Genomic DNA, 20,359 nt, shown 5'->3' with positions numbered 1-20,359 from the left:
CTATTTTGATTTCACAAACTTAGAAGAATTTAGTAGTAACATATGTCTAAATATTAACTTGAATACTTCCAATTTGATGCTATTAAAAACACCAAACTTTACTACAAATTATCTCATATTCAGAAAATAAATGTTACGATGAAAATTAAAATTATCATACATACATACATACATTACATACAAATATAGAAATGCCAATGAGATCAGCAGAAATCCATGATATTATAGTAAGTCCTATTTTCCCCTAAGCCTGTATGATTTCATGTTAGAGAGTTTGAACATAAGGAAGCACACTAAGGGGCACCTGGGTCGCTCAATGGTTGAGCATCTGTCTTTGGCTCAGGTCGTGATCCCGGGGTCCTGGGATCAAGTCCCGCATCAGGCTCCCAAAAATTATAGGTAGAGGGAGCCTGTTTCTCCCTCTACCTATGTCTCTGCCTCTCTCATGAATAAATAAATAAAATCTTTAAAAAAAAAAAAAAAAAGGAAGCACATTAACTCTTTCAGGATACTAGTATGCCAGTTAATTAATTTATTTATTTTAAATAGTGAGGAGCAGGGTGAGAGAAATGGAAGATCACTACTGAGCACATACCTCAAAACTGACGGGCATATTTCGCTTCAGAGCTATTTCAAACACTAAGCTGATCTCCGATTTATTCGCATCTTTGTCATCATCCATTTCTTTTCCTGATTCGCCATTCTAAATGACAAAAAATAGGATGACAATGGAATCTTTACTTTGTAACAAACTGTAAATATATTTTACAATCAAGAGGTCCTATTTAAAATATACTAAGAAACAAGAAACCAGAGACTATATCTTGTGGATTCCTATAGAACCACTGTAGTTGTAGGATTTGCTGTGAGGCTTTTTGTGATTTAATTTTTAGTGTTTTTTTTTACTCAAAGTGGAGGGATAAATGCTGAATGTGGAAATCTTTTACTCAACCATATACTAATTTGAGTTTATACTATGTCCCCAGATTCAATTCTCTTCAGAGATGTCTAACCCCCATCTACACATAGACACACTTTCCCTTATATTCTAATATGCTATTTAATCTTCTTTCTAAATTATAGAAAGATTATAGGATGCAAATCAGGGTTTTGGTACTCTTTGTTTGGATCTGGTACCAATTTAGTTACTTACTTACTTCTTCAACACATACTTCAGAAGGGATTCATAGATGTTGATCACAGGGTATTAGAGATAAAAAGATCAAGAGACAGTATTCTTACTGCCAAGAAACTTATGACTTAGTGTGAAAACAGAGAAGCAAACAGGTAAGAGTAATAATCAAAGTGTACAAGGAGGGCAGCCCGGGTGGCTCAGCAGTTTAGCGCCACCTTCAATCCAGGGCCTGATCCTGGAGACCCAGGACTGAGTCCCATGTCAGGCTCCCTGCATGGAGCCTGCTTCTCCCTCTGCCTATGTCTCTGCCTCTCTGTCTCTCATGAATAAATAAAATCTTTAAAAATATAAATAAATGAAGTGTACAAGGAGAAAAAAACCTAAAACCTAAGTCGGCCATCTACTAAGATGAATCTCAAAGGGGGAGGACAAGAGATTTGAGGGCATGGGAAATACATGGGTCAAACAGAACAATTTGCAATAACTAAGTGGAGAACTCAATAACAAGGTAACTTAAAAGACATGTCTGAGCTCATACTATTTTGAAATCAATATAGAAAGCAGCTGAAAGAAAAAAAAAAAAAAAAAAAAAAAAAGAAGAAAAAAAAAAAAAAAAAGAAAGCAGCTGAAGCCATGGGAATGGGTGCAAATACTCAGATCAGCCTCGATATCCTGGTCTGTAAAATAAAGTAGGACTGAAGAACAAATCCACAAAAATATCTTCCACTTTAAACTCCTTCATTCAAAATTGACACAATGAACCCACTCTCAATAAATGTAGCATTAAATGTAAGGCAAATGAATGCTATTTCTCATCCTTGTTCACATCCCCAAACCCAGTGTTGCCTGAGAAGTAACCTCCATAGGTGAACCAAAGTTCTCAAAGGTAAGGTCATCCTAGGAGGAACACATGAGACTGGTACAACAGACAGGTGCTCTAAGAAACAAATTATAGCAGGTCACTACTCGTAATATTCTTTCCTATCAGAAGAGACTATTTCTTTTATTTATAAAAATGCATTTATTTGTCTTGTCAAAAATCGCACCAGGAAGCTAATAATGAAGAAATGGTCATGTGTGGCAGTAATAACATACCTGAGGTGATTTTTCTGGAATAGGTTCATTCTGCAGTGCTTGGAGGGCTTTCATTGCAGCATTGTGTCTAGCAGCTTGTCGGGTCTTCCCTTCCCCAAAAAACTCATTATTTCCTACAGTCAGCTGAACATAAAATATCTTGGGCATTGGGCAATGATACCTAAAATAAGAAAATTTTAAAAAATATTAATGTTAGTTCAATAAAACCATTCTGTAATTAGTAAAATTTATGTTCTTGAAAATGACAGCAACCATAGAACGTATTATCTTCTCTTATTAATTCCAATAAAGTATTAAACTCATGAACGTATTTATAAAAGGTAAAACAGGAGTCAATATATCTATAGATATATTTCTCCATGAAAAGCATATCATGGAAAAACAGTATTAAACATAATATAGTAAAAACTATTCAATTATATCACAAAAAACTTTTAGTAAGAGTTTTCAGTCAGATTTTGACAGATGGAAGCCAAATGGTGTGGTGCTAAAGGAGAGGAGCCACAGCAGAGGCAGGAGACGATTGAGCCCATTTAGGTGACAGTATGCAGATGACTGTGACTTCAGCAGAAGACAGTATGGCTACACATGGGAGGGGCAGAGAGATGGAGCTACTACTCCCTCCCAAAGGAATAAGAATAAGTACGTTGCTAAGTGATAAAAAGATCAGATTGAACATAAGAAAGAACGGGAAGGTAAGCCAATTCTTAAGCAGACAGGCAATATTATAATAAAATGTACTTAAAGAGAAAATTTTTAGCAGGTTTGTGCTTAACAAGACTGAGGTAAGGAGTCACAACTAGAAAGCAGCTGTGATGCAAATATGAGGGGATAAAAGAGCTAAATGAAGAAAGAACCATTAGAAATTAAGAAGATGCAATTAAGAGGATATGCAATGACACTAAACTGGGTAAGACAGATAATAAATAAGGGAATATGCAGAATATCTGGTATTCTAGTATACTAACATATAGTATATTAGAGATCTAAGTTACACAGAAAAAGAAGGAAAAGTCAGAAGTGTCAGGGCGGTGGGTTTTAGACAGGGTGGCCAGGGAGGGTCTCATTGAGAAAATTACAATTGTGTAAAGACCTAAAATAAGTGAGGAAGGAAGTCACCCAGATATCAGGAGCAGTGCATCTGAGGCAGAGAAAACAGCAAATGCAAAGGCCCTGGGGCAGCAGTGTGCCAAGCACATTCAAGTAATTCAGAAAATGCCTATCTGTCTATATTTGAGAGAATTAAAAAGGAAAGTTAAGAAACGAAAAGAAGTAGCCAGATTCCATAGGGCCTTACCTAGAAATCATTGTAAGGATTTGACTTTTACTCTGAGTGAAGTGGCCAGCCACTAGAAGGTTTGGAAGAGAAGTGACATATCTGACTTGCATTTTGGAGGGATTACCTATTATGCTGAGAACAGATTGTAGGTGAATGATAATGGAAGCAAGAAGACCTAATTTGTGGGGGGGGGGGGGGGGGGGGTATCCAGGTGGCTCAGTCAATTGACCATTCAACTCTTGATTTTGGCTCAGGTCATGATTTCAAGGTCAGAGGATCAAGCCCCACATTGGGCTCTATGCTCAGCAGGGAGTCTGGTTGAAATTTTCTCTCCCTCTCCCTCTCCCTACCCCCATGCACATGCATTCTCTCTAAATAAGAAAATAAAATCTTTAAATGAAAAAAAAAAAGAGAGAGAGAGCGAGCTGATAGGGTTTACCTAAGGATTAGATATAGAATATGAGAGAGGAGTCAAGGATGATCTGAGGGTTTCTCAGCTGAACAAGTGGAAGACAGAGTACCTATATAATGAACTAGTGAAGACTGCAGAAGGATTTGTTTGTTGGGCATGGATATCAGCCGCTCTGGTCTGGAGATGTTAAAATATTCAGCCTGTTTAGACATCCAAGTGGAGATGTCAAATGAATAATCAGATTTCTGAGTCTGGACTCAGGTAAAATGATGACTGAGAACTAAGATCAGTGAACTGGGCAATCCAGCGAAAGGAAATGGATTGATTTTGATGCAATGGTGGATTTACAATGGAATGCCAACAAATTAAGTTAAAAATCACTCCAGTGCTGAAAAATATCTGTTTCCAAGCAAAGAGAAATCCAATTGAAGTCCTACTAAGTTCTGGATGATGACTGGACATCCAAAGAGCAGTGATAAGGCAGACAGAGGCCACTGTGTAAGAATTCAGCAGGCAGATGGGACTAATCAGTGAAGGTTTACAGAAGGTAAAGGACTAGAAAGGTACATCAGCATTGCAGATGCAGGTCTGGGAGGCAGTAATTGAAACCATGTGAGTGGATAAGCACCTGGAAAGGGTAAGTGTAAAGGAACCAAAAAAAAAGAGAGCCTGAGGCTGGGATCTGATTGAGGCCTCTGATCAAAAGGCAGGGGAAATAATAGACAGCAGTGAAGGAGATGAAAGAGGGTCACAGTTAGGAAAGAATTACAGCACAATGTCAGGGTAATCAATAGTGTCAAACGTCATGGAGAAATCCGGGGTATGAGAAAAAAGAGACACTCACTGTTTCAAATTCTTAAAGTCAGTTTTCTTGGCCCAGTTTTCTATTACTTTGTTTTAAGATAAAATATTTTAAATGTGTTTTTATTATGTCATATGTTCTCATTTTTAATTGGCAAATATAAAAAAGTTAAAGGAAGAAAAAAATCACTTATGGTGAAAGACTTTTAATATGCAAAGACTAAAAAGCATTAAAAACCACAATCTGTTTTGCTCTTTGATTACATGGAAGGGCACAATCTCCTGCATTCCTGAGGTGCGCTTTCCTATTGTTTCAAATCCCCTTAGTGCAGATATCTTAACGGACTAGTATCACAAATGCAGGTTATCTTCATTTTGTATATACCGCAAAATTCAGATTTCCACCTACACAGAACTTTGTGGATATTTTTAACTAATTCCACTTTAAAACTTTAAAACATACAACCTGAAATCAGAAATTTACTCCTATATAAGATCTTCTATGGCAAGCTTTCGCCATAGAGCAAATGTTTACAATTAATTATACACTTCTGAAAACAGAGGTCCACAAGTGGAATGCTAACAGACCTTTAACTACAGTAGAGGGAGTGGGCGCCACTATAATCACTAAGGCCTGGTGACAATTACAAAACTCATTTCGGTTTGCCACAGAGACAAACAAAATTTCTGTTCATTATGACTTTACTGGAATATGATGTCATAACACATAACCATACTGAAACAATCTGCTGATTTTCTGACCAAAATATTAATTGCACACTAAAGAGCCCTTGGGGCCTCTTCCTTTTTGGCCATCAAATATGGTTCTATATATGTATATGTGTATGTATGCGGGTACATATGTATATGTGTATTATACTGTATAACTATCAGAGGAGAAATTAGGTTTGTTGTATTTTAACATAAAAAGTAAACTATTCTAGCACTAACAACAGGAAATACCAAGACCAAATGCCTGACTTGTTTCCTTCTATTTCATTCCATCCTCTTACTTAACAATGGTTCTTAATATTCTACCCCATGTGGTTTGATTACTTTATATATCACATATCCTCATATCACATATCCTCATATCACTAGGACAATCAAGATGTACCCTCACTAATGGCACCCAGACTCAAGTATAGGAGAGATGATGCAGAAAGTCTCTTTGTATGCTAGGTCTTGGTCTCTACCTATTTGTTTCCTTTGCTAAAGAAATACTCAAAAGTTTATTAACTTTGAATGTTGATGTGTCTAAGAGAATTTCTTTCCTATTTTTATTTCAAACATTAAGCTCATTTTTGGTAAACTACTTTTAATAAGTCATATGCATATTTCTAAAAATTAGTGGATATTTACCCAATCTTACATTGCTATTCTTGAATGATTTTTCTCAATGAGAATTTTGTGGTCAGTGTTTACATTCCCATAGTGATTACTGTTAAAAGATGAGCCATGAAAACTCACCCATCCAGGCTATTAAAGTTTCAGGTTCAAAGAGCTTCTACCCACAGCCTCCAAAATGTATTTTGCAAAGTGCGATCCCACTCATCAGAATTATCCTCAGTGCTTGTTAAAAATGTACATTCCTGTGCTCCACCCCTGATCTGCTGAATCAGTTTCTGGAGATAGAACAAGAACCTTCACTTTAATAAGATTTCCTGAGGACTCTTTCATACTAAAAGTCTTAGAACCACTGCTCTGAGGTATCACTATAGCCCACAATACAGCTTATGTGATTTGATGATTACTTCAAACTCCACACAAGCAAGGCATACAATCCACATACATTTCTATAGCAATATGATCAGGCTTCCTATCTCCACTTAACCTCACAGCAGCCAGGTGAGAAAGATGTTCCCGTGATCACCATGAGCGGTAACAAATGTCCTCAACATAGTTATAAGGAGTCCAACTGAAGTCTATCTAACTTCAGAGCTCAGGAAACTCTTAAGAGGGTCCCTAAAAATCTACTTTATCCTCTACTATTTTTGGGTTGACATTTGTTTATTAAATTGGCTATGTCCTTGGTAGGCTAGAGAACCTAATGCAAGAGTTCTTTCTAAATCTAAGGTCCACTGATAAGACTTCAGAGGCATTTTACTCAATAGCTGCTGAAACAAACAGAACTCCATAATGAAATCTATCCTAAGTTTTCATGGTATGTCAAGCCAAGCAGGATCAAAAAAGAGACACAACTGAGTTACCTATAAAGAATGAAAAGTCAGAATAACGGGCATTGTAAATTTTATAAAGGCTGCTTGTACTAAGGCCTTTCCTCCCCCCATCCTCCCATGCCTCTTTGCCTTCTGTCCACTGGAAGTCTTACAAAAAAGAAACAAAATTTCAAATAAAATGAAATAAAACCTTCACCTTCTTTACATCCCAAAAAAGTCTTTAGATTTGGCCTATCTTCAAGGCATCACAACTCAATACAACAATAAATAAAGGATGTATATTTGGTTCCTTTGAATTAACAACACACTTGACATTACTTATATAGTTTTGTTTTGACTTTTGAGTTAAGGGAAAATTTTACATTCTTGTGTAAGTATTCTTATAAGAATATATATTGTCTTATACTTAGATGTGATTGTTGGTTATAACAAGTTTCCGTATCATATATCCTTACCATCTTCCCTAAGGTTACTTCATTAATGCCCTCTTTGTAGTAGACTCTTTTTGTAGGAGTCTAAACATCTAAAACTCGTATGTCCTCCCTACTATTCAGTGAATGCCTTATTCTCTAACATCTCCACTTTCCTAAGTATCATTTTTACAAGGTGAGAAGGACATATTCCAAATAACATGAGAGCTTTTAAAAATTGAAAAATAATTGCCTCATTTTATTTGATAGCATTATTCATAAATCTCAACCCAGCTTAAGCGTTCATATCTACTCTACAGGTTTATGTCTTAAAATATATGAACATGTTATCTTCTCATCTAATAAGGAGAGGCTTTGGATTTCTGTGTTTATTTCTAACATTGACTGAAAACAGAAATGTCACTTAATCTTTCTATCTCAGTTTAGTTTACTTATCTGTAAAATATTTGCAGAATCTATGTTTAAAGACCTCTAAAGGCCAAAACTTAGAATTCATATGACATGTTGATTATTTTGACTCTCTGTACACATTTTGGCACTGCTAAGCATTCTTTTTACTTGCTATAGAAAAATAATAGGTTTTATCATAAAGCTATAAAATAGTCCTTGGCACACTTTCAAGCTTGTATGTATATAAAATGTCTAGATAGGAGAGGGTTCTTTCTCTATTCACATCTATAAATTTGAAAATATATCTTTTATGGGATCTAAATGGTAAGTCTTGAGGAATTTCAAAAATTAGGACTTATTAAAAAGATTCACAGAGCAGCTAAAAATAAGCTTTAAATTAAAGAAGGTAGGGATAATCTATTCTATTTGTAGAACTATTATAATTATGTTTAAAATGCCCAGGGGAAAAAAAACAAAAAGATATGTACTAAAAACTGAGATAGGATGCTTTAAAGTGATGGAATTATAAATGATGTTCTCGTTCATAATTCAAATTTTTAAAAATAATATGGTTGTACTGGAGTATAAACCAAAAAAGAAAAAAAAAAAGAAAAAGAAAAAGAGAGAGAGAGAGAAAGGGAAAAAAATAAGTGATATAAGTCTAGTCCCCATCAAATTAAAGGTAAATCTGTGTTCCAAATATAAATTTGATAAATTAGTAGATGACATGTGGAACATAGGATATAATCCACAAGAGTAAATAATCTGTACTGTCACTGATACTAGTACCACAAAAAGACTATGGAAAGCATAGCATGTTATTAAAGGGCCCCATTTTGTTTTTTTTGTTTTTTTTTTTTTTTTAAGGGCCCCATTTTGTAAATACACAATCACTACTCTCACTCCTACACTTTGATCCAGCATAAACCTATTCTTGCCCCTTCCCTAAATAAATATCTAGATAAATCATCAACACCGTTATCACCATTACCATTATGATGATTACAACAAAACATACAAGCACTCACTGTGTGTCAAGCACTATTCCAAGCACTGTACATACTAAGTATCTCAGTCACCGTAACAAGCCGAACTTCATTTTACATGTCAGGAAATGAGGAAGAGATATTTAACTTGCCCAAAGCCACTCCCCTTGAGCTAACATTTAAACCCAAGCAGTCTCACTCCAGAGCCCATGGTCATAACCTCTACACGATGCTGTCTCTGCATAAGCTAGATAAATGAGCACCGTGAACTGCAGAGGTACTACGAACTACAGAAAGGTCATACCAGACTTGGCATTTAAGGCAATTTAAGCCAAACAAGACATAAGAGACCAATGGTCACACTGATTACCAAAGAGAAATCTTGGGGGCACTGTTAAGTCCAGGAGACCAAGTTGACTACACCCCTCTCTCTCTTCTTGGCTACTCCTCTTAACTCCTCTCTCTCATTCTTTGTCTCCTCTCTTAACCTTTTTGAAGACCATGCTTAACTGTTGATGTTCCATTAGGGTATTGCAAACCAAAAGCACAATGACATACTACTTCACACCCACTTGGATGGCCATAGTCGGGCAGCCACTATGGGAAAAAGTCTGGCAGTTCCTTAAAAAAAGGTAAATAGAATTACCATTTGACCCAGCAATCCCATTCCTATATAAATTTTAAAAGAAAAATAAATTTTAAAAAAATTTTTGTTAAGGTACTGAGAGGCGCCTGAGTGGTTCAGTTGGTTAAGGATCTGACTGTTGATTTCAGCTCACGTCATGATCTCAGGGCCCTGAGATTGAGCCCTGCCTTGGGCTCTGTGCTGAGTGTAAAGCCTGCCTGAGATTCTCTCTTCCTCTCAAAAAATAATTAAAAAAAAAAAAGACACTAAAACAAAAATGTGTACACAAATGTTCACAGCATTACCCATAAATAGCCAAAAAGTGGAAATAAACCAAAGGCCCATCAACTGATGAATAAACTAACTGCAGTATATCCATACCATGGAATACTGTGTAGCCATACACAGGAATGAAGTACTGATACCTGGTATAATGTAGATTAACTTGGAAATTGTGCTATGTGAAAGCTAGACATAAAAGACTACATAATGTATAATTTCATTTAGATGAAATGTCCAGAATAGGCAAATCCATAGAAACAAAGGTAGATTAGTGGTTGCTAGGGGCTGGGAAGAGAGAAAATGGAGAGCAACTATTAATGGCTATGAGGTTTCTTTCAGAGGTGATGAAATGTTCTAGAATTAGATAGTGTTGATCACTGCACAACAATGTGAATGTAGTAATTCACAGCATACAGAATTATACACTTTAGTAAAAATGGTATATTTTATGTTATTGCAAATTTTACCTTAATAACAAAGTTTAAAAAAAAAAATCCTCATTCTTCCTGGGGATCAATCTTCTCATAGACAAAACAGTCTTCCTAGGTGATCTCAACTATTCCTATTTACATTTTTGGCAGACTCCCAGAAATTAGCCTATCCAGTGGGGGGAGGACAGCCCTCCCTGCTGCACTCTTGGAAATTAATGACCTGGTCTTCTCTTGCCCTTGTTTGAGTGCCAGGGAATATGTGAATTAAATTAATCAACAGATATTTATTAAGGGCCTAATTCATGCCATGAACTATTTTAGTCACTCCGGATGGTGGACTGCCCTCGGGAGACAATCAACAAATAAAACAGTATCAACTGGCAAGATGAGCTAGAAGAAAAGTAAAGTGGAGTAAGAGAACAGAGTAATAAGAGATCCTTTACGAAGTGATGTTTGAATAAAGAGGTGAAAGGAGTGAGAATTCCACACATATGAATGGCTGTAGGGGGAAAAAATATTCCAAGCAAATGGGATAGCAAGTACCAAGGCCCTGTGGAGGTAGCATATTGTCATTTAAAAAAAATAAAATAAAAAATAAAATAAAAACAGGAAGTATTCTTGTATCTGGAAAGCAGTGAGTCAAGAGGTAAGTGGTAGGAAACTAGGTCTGAGAAGTAGCCAGGCAGCAAATCAGAATTCAATTCAACATGTGGTTAGAGCCATGAGAGGGTTTTAATCAGGGAAGTGCCATGGTCTAACGTATTATATGTTTCTCATTGCTGTTTGCCCAAAGAGGAGGCAAGAAGAGTACTTCTGGCAGGCCACCGCATAGTCTAGGTAACTCATCTCTGAAAACAGGAGGCTGAACTGCCAAGGAGAATACAGTAGGATTGCAGGCAATGCTGAAAGTCCACATAAGGACTGTGGTCACTATTTCAAGATGGGACCAGTTGGCATAGTTATGTTTTTCTATAGCTTCCTGGGTACAAGTGCAGACTCAGAGGAGCTGAACTTAATCAGTTATTTCTGACAAGTATTGTTCAAGCTGGGAGATACTGGAGAACACAGGAATTAAGTGACAAGAGACCCGTGGGAAATGAGGGAGAAACTCCAGTGAAACATAGACGCATGGACTCTGCAGGTCAGTAAAGCTGCAACCACCCTGGAGGTTCTGCTCAATGTTCTCCCGAAGCACAGGTAACAGAGGACACCCCTGACCCCTGCCATTTCCTGCCATCCCACTGGATAGATGGCATGTAGCAGAAGCTGCAAAGGATGCCTCCTGGTGGTGGCTGACAAGCAGAGCAGTTTTGAAAGTGCTTCCACTCTAACTGTACAGAGGGTTCTTGGCAGAGCAATCTGGTGGGGGGGGGCTCACCTTCCAGAGAGTGCTGCCACTATATCCCTCCAGGTACTGCAGTACACCCTCTGAGATGGGTAAATAACTGGCAGCACAAACAGCACTGTGGAAACTAACAGTAAGTTAGGAGTGACAGCACAGGATGGGGGTGCGTTTCTAGGGGCAATGTTTCTAAAGTGTGGGTCCCCCTGGTGGGGCCTACAACACTGTGAAAAATCCTGATTCAAGGCTGACACAACCAGACCCTTCATGTGGAGTACAGGAGTCTGCATAACTACCAAACAGCCTCAGTGATTTTTAGACTAGCTAAAGACCCTGGGTCGTCGTCTTCTCCCTTTTCTGTGAATATGAAAGCTTTTATTCCTGAATACTAACTTTGTATTCATCTCCCTTAATGAATTCTCTTGCCTCTAGTAGGTGTTTAGTTGATTCTCTTGATCTTTCTAAATAAACAATTATATTTGTTCTGCCAAAAAAAGGTGACTTTTCATATTTTTTCATATTTCTTTCCAAACTTTATCCTTTTCTTCCCCTAATTGCATTGAGCCAAACCTCTAAAATACTAAATAGTTGGTAACGGATGCTCTTGTCTTGTTTCTCACTTTCTGGGAAATGTGGCTAGTACGTCATTAAGCATATTGCTGGCTCCTGGGTTGCGTTGGTATAGGAAGGGAATGTGTGTGTGTGTGTGTGTGTGTGTGTGTGTGTGTGTGTGTGTGTCAGAGAGAATGTATGTTCATCAATGTGTATATAGTTTACAATGTTAAAGTATTCATAATATATTGAGTTTTCAAAGTCAAGAATGAATTTTTAAGTATCTTTTCAGCATTTGTGTAGTTAACAATTTTTACTTTTCATCTCTTAATAAGGTGAATTTTATTAACCTATTCTCTAATAGTGAAACAATTTTGCATTCTTGAAATAAATTCCACTTGGTCGTGCTGGTTCTTCTTTCAATGAATTGCCAAATTCTGTTTGCTAATATTTTAATTAGAATTTTTCCATTAATATTTTATAAATAATATTGATCTGAAGCTCTGGCCTTTCTTGTTGTTGTTTAACTGGCATTGTTGAGCTAGACAGTAAGGCTAGTTTTGATTGCCCCAAATAATGTGTTTCCTATTTTTCAAAGGTTCAGTAAAATTCCTCTATGATATCATCTAGTCCAAGTGCTTTTAAGATGTTAGGGGGAGATAATGATAACTAGCTATTTGACTAATTGTCCTTTTAGTTCTACAGCAATTGATCTTTTTTGGTAGTTTATATTTTCTTACAAAATCACCCAATTCATTCAGGTTCGGAAATAGTTTTCCATTAGTTGAAAAGAAAGTAGTCCTTTATGAGAATTTTCATTTCCTATGCGTCAGGCTTCCTACGTCATCAGAATATATTTTGTGTATTTGCGCTTTGCATTTGCATTTGTTTGCCTTGATTAGATTATGTATAAGTACTTTATTGGTTCTTCCTAAGGACAACATATTGGATTCTGCATATTTTTTTTCTATTATTCGTCTGTTTTCTAACCTATTTCTACATACGTTTTCCTCTCAGGCTTATTTTGTTGTTTTTTCTAACTTCTTGTGCTGGATACATAATTGATTTTCATGGATCTATTAATATAGATAAAGATTACTGAATCTGCCCTCTCACAGGCTTTGTACTGTAATATGTTCAAGAGAGAAATACACTATACAGTGTTTCCTAAATATTTTTGGTAACAAAAAACCCTGGTTAGTGACCCATAATGTGTATTCTATGAAACACACCTTGGGATATGCTATTGTAGGCATTATGCCTTATTAAGAGTCTGTATATTCTACAGGTTACTTAGTTTAATCTGCTACCAGCTTTTTATCTTGAATATAATAAAGATTACTTAACATTTTAAAAAATACAATTAGAAATGTTTATCAAGTACTCTTTATAAACTTGGGATAAATAAGCCCTGAGAGACAGAATGAATAGAGGAAAAGATTTTTCTATTTACAGTAAGATCAACTGGATTTATGTTCCAACTACTAGATCTGTAAGCACTTTGGGTTAAGAGGACGTAGTTCTCTCAGACTTATGAGTGATAGAAAGAATTTGTCTGTATCAATATTTTCAACCTTATTCAAGTGACAAAGCAGAAAGAAATTATTGTATTTTTCATGAAATATCATACTATATCTGTGTATTTTCAAATGTGTGTGTGCATTTGAAGTGCACTCTGAACTTCAAAAATATTAGTAAAATGTTTTAAAGAAATACAATTTTAAGTGTTTAAGTGTTTAATATGTATTCACTAAATACTACATGCTAGTAGTCTAATGGCAGATTCCTAAATTTAGAAAATTGAGTGCAGTGGGCAAAAGGTTAAAAAAAAATATTTTTAACATTTTATTTATTTGACAAAGAGAGAGAGAGAAAGAAAGAGTATATGCAGGGGGAATGGCAGAGGGAGAAGGAGAAGCAGATTCTCCACTGAGCAGGGAGCCACAAGTAGGGCTCTATCCCAGGACCTCGGGATCATGACCTGAGCTGAAGGCAGATGCTTAACCAACTGAGCTACCCGGGTACCTCCAACAAAATGGTTCCTGGAATTGGTTCTAGAAAATATTTAAATGATATGTTTCCTCATTAACTTAAATCCAAAAGTATATGCCTTTGAGAAGCTTAAACTAAATACATATATATGTATTAGACTGTATTTTTAGAAGACGTTTCACACCCTTCTTGGATAAATTAATTTTGTAATGTCTAGAATAAGATTCCAATAGATGATTGTGTAGAATCTTCCAAGAGCTTTAGAAATTGTTTGCTTTGTTACAATGTCCAACCCAGACATCTATTCCAGTGCCTTTGCTGATCAGAATTCACTATCAACTTTGGATGCTTGCCCACTTCAAATACTCCCAAAAGTAAGGAGACATTACATCAGCGGTACTGCAGAAAGATTAATGTGCTTTGTTTGGAGATGTAAATGGTAATTATATTTATTGCATATTTCTAGTACTTAGTCTTTTTTTTTTCTTGAATCTAAGTGAATCTAGTTGTACATTTGCATATAGTTTAATAATAACAATAATGTGTAGTTAACAGATATTCATTGGAGTATAAAAAACTTAACTTGGCATTTTCCCAGCTAATTGTTTTTACAGCTTGACTGCACTTTTGCATTAGCTACATTCATAAAAAGGTTTACATAAAGCAAATATTTTCATACTAAATCCCATTTTCCCACTGTTGCCCAATACTAAATCTTGAGTTGTATTTCTATAAGAAAATGTTGGCTCCAACACATCATAAAAATTATAATTAAACATCTACATGTATGCCAAGGGACAGATACATTTAATCAATTATTTTATAAAATACATTTTATCTTCTCACCTGCAATAAAAATTAAACAAATGGATTAAACAAATGGATAACCATGTTTCATATTCCCACAATCATTTTTTTTTTAAATACAGAATTTTGGGTGACTTCCATAGAAGCCAAAAGTGGAAATATAATTTATTAGCTGGATTGCCACATGGAAATATGTTGTCAGATTCAAGCAATACAAGTAGTATCAGATTATTGATAATAATCTTCTAAGGATCTTAAAAATATCTTCTGCTCATGGTAATATGCTTTTGACATTTTATTATAATCCATACCAGATGATTTATTGGAATTATACAGATCATTCGGAGCCAATACCATTTTCTGACTCAAAACTACTTTTCAGAGAAATGGGGAAAAGGGCCTGATCAACTACCTGGATCTTTTTGCAATATAAAAAGTTACTTTTGCTAAAACAAAAGAGTACCTGGGAATTTCAGAAAACTCTTCTACTTTTAACTACAATTACTTTGAGATAATGCTAATTAATTTAAAGTAATTTAAATTATTTTTTTTTCTGCATAAATCCTCTGGGGCATACTACATGAAATGCAATTATCTATGCTCTCCTTTTCCTGTACTGCTGCAGATAATCTGGGTATGCTTTTCATCATACATCATCTGGGTAAGTCCGTGTGAATTCTGTCTTATTCCAGGATGTACACTAAGCTGAGAACGTTAGAACTTCATCTTTGCCTCTCAGGGAAAATACCTGTACCTGAGGCACAATCATGGCAACAAGTAAGACAGTACTGGTAAAAATATGACACTGATATGCAGTCTACCATACATGGAAATAGGTTGAGTGATACTTAGTATGAAAGGCTAACAGTTCTAACCTCTGATATGATTCCTATGAACAAAATGAATAGGGGGTGCGTGGGTAGCTCAATCAGTTAAGCATCCAACTCTTGATTTCAGCTCAGGTCATGATCTCAGAGTCAAAAGAGCAAGCCTCAGAAACAAAAACAAAAACAAAAACAAAAGAGCAAGCCTCATGTTGGACCTGTGCTCAGGGGGAGTCTGAGATTCTCTCTCTGCCTCTCTTTCTGCCCCTCCCCATACTCACATGCGCACTCTCTCTCAAATACATAAAATATTTTTAAAAATTTTTGATCAAGAGAATGAGTTTTGATCATACTGCAAATTCTTCTCTGTGAGCAAAATAATTTTTAAGAAGATTCTTAAATAAGTCTGTCATGATTTTCTAGTATTCCCAAAGAGTAGATGTTTACATGAGTTAGTACAGTACAGCAGAAAAAGCATTAGCTTTGAAAACATATAATCTTAGGCTGGAAGGCCAGCTCAATCCTTCACTGGCTGCGTAAACCTGGGCAAATCACACACTATGTCGGATAATAATAGGAAATCATTAATTGTTTGCCTTCCTGCTTCCTTGGCAATTACTCCATCATTCTTCCTAAACATCCACAATGTTTCTATGATGCTTGAGCACCTCTTGTGCTTTTTGTTATTCCCTATAAATAACATTGGGACTTTGCCACCAGCTCCTCAAACCTAGCAACCATGCCACTGTCTCCATAGTATTATGCCTGCTTGGGGGAGGTCCAGGAAAGGGCTGCAGTTATGCTAGTAGATCTTTAGCTTTTCAATTCCCACACCTTGTGGCATTCCCTGTCAGTGCTCATACCACCCGAAGGAGACTACTTTGTGCTCTCTAGGAAAATTAGCGTTTGGCTCATCAATCATTCAAGAAGTCAATACATTTTAAAATATCAGGCAATGTTCAGAAGATATATTGATAAGTCAGATATTAGGAAAACCAGTAAAAACCAACTAAATAAACCTTCAGATAAATTTAATGTAAAAATAATGAATAATGTTAATTTATCCATAATTTTTTAAATTCTCTTTGTCGTGTGTCTTAAAAGATATCTATTTACATGTTTGGGGTTATGTTCTATCTCTGTAGACTATTTTATGACCTGCCGGTCAACCACAGTGTAGGAGTCTAGTAACTCTTTTATCTTTGGAGAAGTGCATCTTGACCAGAGAATGTGAGAATGTCAACAAATAATAAGGAAATAAAGAAAGCAAGAGGGTCAAGGTTGTGCTAACTGAAGCCAAGAAAAAGCCTGGGAAATTAATGAATAAAATCCTCCCAGGAAACCCAAAATGAGAAAAGCAGCAATCCATGATAAGAATAATACCTGAGACAAGTATGTAGTCTAAACTGCCTAAGATCTAAATCTTACTAAAAGAGAATAGTAAAACACTTGAAATTACTCATTTTCATTTCAACAAGAGAAAGGAGAGATGAGAAAGAGAGAGAGAAAAGGCATGTAAGCAAACAAGAGTGAAAAATACTTGATGATATAAGGCATGATATTAAGATCATTCTATTCTATTAGACTATTGAAACTCAACATATAGAACTTACTTGGACTTAAGAAAGATCACATATAAGAGTTTTATTTTTGTTTTAAAACAGGGTATGTAGACAACTAGTAAGTTTAATACAGTAAAAAAAATCTCTTGCTGCCTTTACTGATTTGGAGAAAGCCTTCCATATATTCTTAATAAGACAGGATGTCAAGCAAAATCAAAAAGTCATTCAAACTAGTGTGTATATGGTTCCAGAAGTATTTGAGGAAGCAACATGGAGAATTCCGAAAACTTGAGACCCACATGGGAGTAAGTAAGAATGCATCTTGAGCAAATTTTACTTATTATTCTTTGTTATTCTCCTGAAAAAGTCACGCAAGAGAAGAAAAGAAGAGTTTCCACATAAGACTCTACAACCTTATTTGAAGAGGATGAGACTTCTTTGAGACAAGGAGAGAAATCTGCAATGTAATCTGAGATTGTAAGACCCTGAGAATGCCAAAGCAGGAGAGTGATCAAGACTGACAGGAGCAGGACTATGTAATCTCTCAGGAAGCAAAATCACCCCATACATGCATAAGGAATTCTGGCCAGAAACTGAACACTTTCATGCTGGTGAACTTATGATGAAGTCAACTGGGTGAAGAGCTAAACTTATAAACTTAGTTGTCATTTGACTCTTGTTTTATCAAAATGTAATTCTAATAAAATCAAAATAAGTATATTCTTTCATTTCTCAAGTTTAAGAAGGACAGGACTCAGCTGCAAATGTTAACCCTGTATCAGACCATATAATTTCTTTAATAAAGCAAAGAGTTTAGAGTAAATGATTCACACACTATTCTGGGAGCACCCAGGCTCTGAGCTCAGGAGGGATTCTGCTTGAGATTCTCTCCATCTGCCCCTCCCTCTGCTCTCTTATTCTCTGTTTCTCTCAAATAAATAAATATTAAAAAAAAAAAAAGAAAAGAAAAGAAAAAGAGAGACAATGTTTAAACTTTCCCTGATTCAGCACTTCCCAAACCTCTAAGAATAGAAGAAACAGACTCCCCTCTTTTTTCAAATAATAGCCTTTCTACCCCAGGAGAGACTAGTATTTGCAGGTACTGAATTTTTTTATATCATTTTTTGATTAATTAAACCAACTAAATACAGTAAGAATATGACTTCAGTCATCTGAAATACTGTTTTTAAAAAAGAGTCCATCAGAGTAACTTCAAATATAACTGCAATTTCACTGGCCGTTTAACACAATTACATCCACTAAAATTCTAGACTTAATATTTTCCAAAACATTCTTAAATGTTGTCACTATCCCATGGTTTATTTATTTAAAAACTCTTCATTGGGTACCTCTGACATTCCTGGGTAAATTGAATGAAATTAACCACCTTTGAGAACACAAAAACTATTTGTTGAGCATACAAATGATTTTCAAAAGAAAAAGCCACAATATATTTTTTAATTCCTAAAAAATGCTCTGAATTATAACTGTTATTCTGATGAAAAAACAGAATAATAGAATTGGAAATTTTTTTTACATAAAGTTCAACTAATGTTATTTAGAATACCCATTCTGGTGTTATAGTTTAATATAGAAAATCTTTTCTACGTGATGATATATGAATTTTACTAGTTCCTTCAAGTCTTGGGTTCCTTTAAGCTTTAAATCCTCTTACCAACCTACTTTAATACTATATTTTATTCCATTTATCTTTGTACTTACACCAACAAAGGGGTAAGACCACAATTTGTGAATACTCAGAAATTCTGTAATCATGGAGATTGTGTGTGTTTCTATGCTCTGTGAAGAGAGGTCATGATCCTAGTTTCATTTATATTAACAAGGAGAATTATGAAAAGATGTAAGACAGGCGCGTGGGTGGTGCAGTAGGTTAAGTGTCTGACTCTTGGTTGTGAGATCAAGCCCCGAGTTGGTCTCTGCACTCAGCACAGGATCTGTTTAAGATTCTCTCTCTATCACTCTGCTCCTTTCCTCCGCCCCTCTCTCAAATAAATATATAAATCTTTTTTAAAAAATCTGGGAAAGGAATGAGATGCTAAAATGAAAAATATGGAAGTCTAGCTACAGTTGGCTAGTTTTCTTCCTCATAAGTGAAGTGTTAATAGTAAGGGGTTAATGAGCCATACATGGTACGTATTCTCTACAACCCTCTCAGATTACCCAGGATGATAATATGTATTACAAATGAACTAAATATTAAATTGAAGAGATGTTTAAGCACCTCAGAGGTATCTACATATTTCAAGCTGATTCTTAACTTCATTTTGTAGGTAACTTTGAACAAGACAGCCATAATTTCATTATTCTTGCTCTGGTTTGATATTACTTCTATTTCTAGTAAACCATAAAATTTACAAAAAGAAAGAAATTAATCTGCAAAACTATTCCTATACTTGAAAACAAAAATGAAATCAATTCTCTTAAGAGACAAGAAAAGGGACGCCTGGGTGGCTCAGTGGTTGAGCACTGCCTTTGGCTCAGGGCGGAGTCCCAGGGTCCTGGGATTGAGTCCCGAATTGGGCTTTCTGCATGGAGCCTGCTTCTCCCTCTGCCTGTGTCTCTGCCTCTCTCTCTCTGTGTCTCTCATGAATAAATAGATGAAGAGAGAGAGAGAGAGAGAGAGAGAGAGAGAGAGAGAAGAAGAAGAAGAAGAAGAAGAAGAAGAAGAAGAAGAAGAAGAAGGAGGAGGAGGAGGAGGAGGAGGAGGGTGAAGGAAGAAGGAAGAAGGAAGAAGAAGGAAGAAGGAAGAAGGAAGAAGAAGGAAGAAGAAGGAAGAAGGAAGAAGAAGGAAGAAGAAGGAAGAAGAAGGAAGAAGAAGGAAGAAGAAGGAAGAAGAAGGAAGAAGAAGGAAGAAGAAGGAAGAAGAAGGAAGAAGAAGGAAGAAGAAGGAAGAAGAAGAAGAAGAAGAAGAAGAAGAAGAAGAAGAAGAAGAAGAAGAAAGCTACCAAACACAATACATAATAGAATCTTAAACTAAACCAGTAGCAACATTCAAATTAAAGAGGTAAAGTAGTCTAAGAATATTTACTCTAGCTGAGTTAGGAAAAAAACAAGTATTGATTCATTTGGTCAACTAAAAGTAAGAATATTATTCCACTGCTTAAGTGATCATTTGAAATAATTATTTACAAAAATTAGTCTACCAAAGTCAACTTCAAATATAATAGTTTTCCCCACAAATCAAGTATATGGGGAAAATATACAATTATTCC

General features: G+C 35.7%; 1 protein-coding gene across 21 annotated transcripts in view; it reads right to left on the bottom strand.

Moving 5' to 3' along the window:
• Positions 1 to 20,359, bottom strand: part of STAU2 (staufen double-stranded RNA binding protein 2) — a 297,168-nt gene that overhangs the window by 180,679 nt on the left and 96,130 nt on the right. For all 21 annotated transcript variants that reach the window (XM_041769208.1, XM_041769206.1, XM_041769188.1 and 18 more), the window contains 2 exons: positions 2,231 to 2,390; positions 596 to 703 (listed from right to left, as the gene is read on the bottom strand). In XM_041769208.1, the coding sequence (XP_041625142.1) occupies positions 596 to 703; positions 2,231 to 2,390 (268 nt within the window). The remainder of the gene's footprint in view (positions 1 to 595; positions 704 to 2,230; positions 2,391 to 20,359) is intronic.

Source organism: Vulpes lagopus, chromosome 9, assembly GCF_018345385.1.
Source record: "Vulpes lagopus strain Blue_001 chromosome 9, ASM1834538v1, whole genome shotgun sequence".
Taxonomy (NCBI): Eukaryota; Metazoa; Chordata; class Mammalia; order Carnivora; family Canidae; genus Vulpes; species Vulpes lagopus.
Note: the sequence above shows the minus strand (reverse complement) of the source record. Positions and strands in the feature narration are given on the sequence as shown.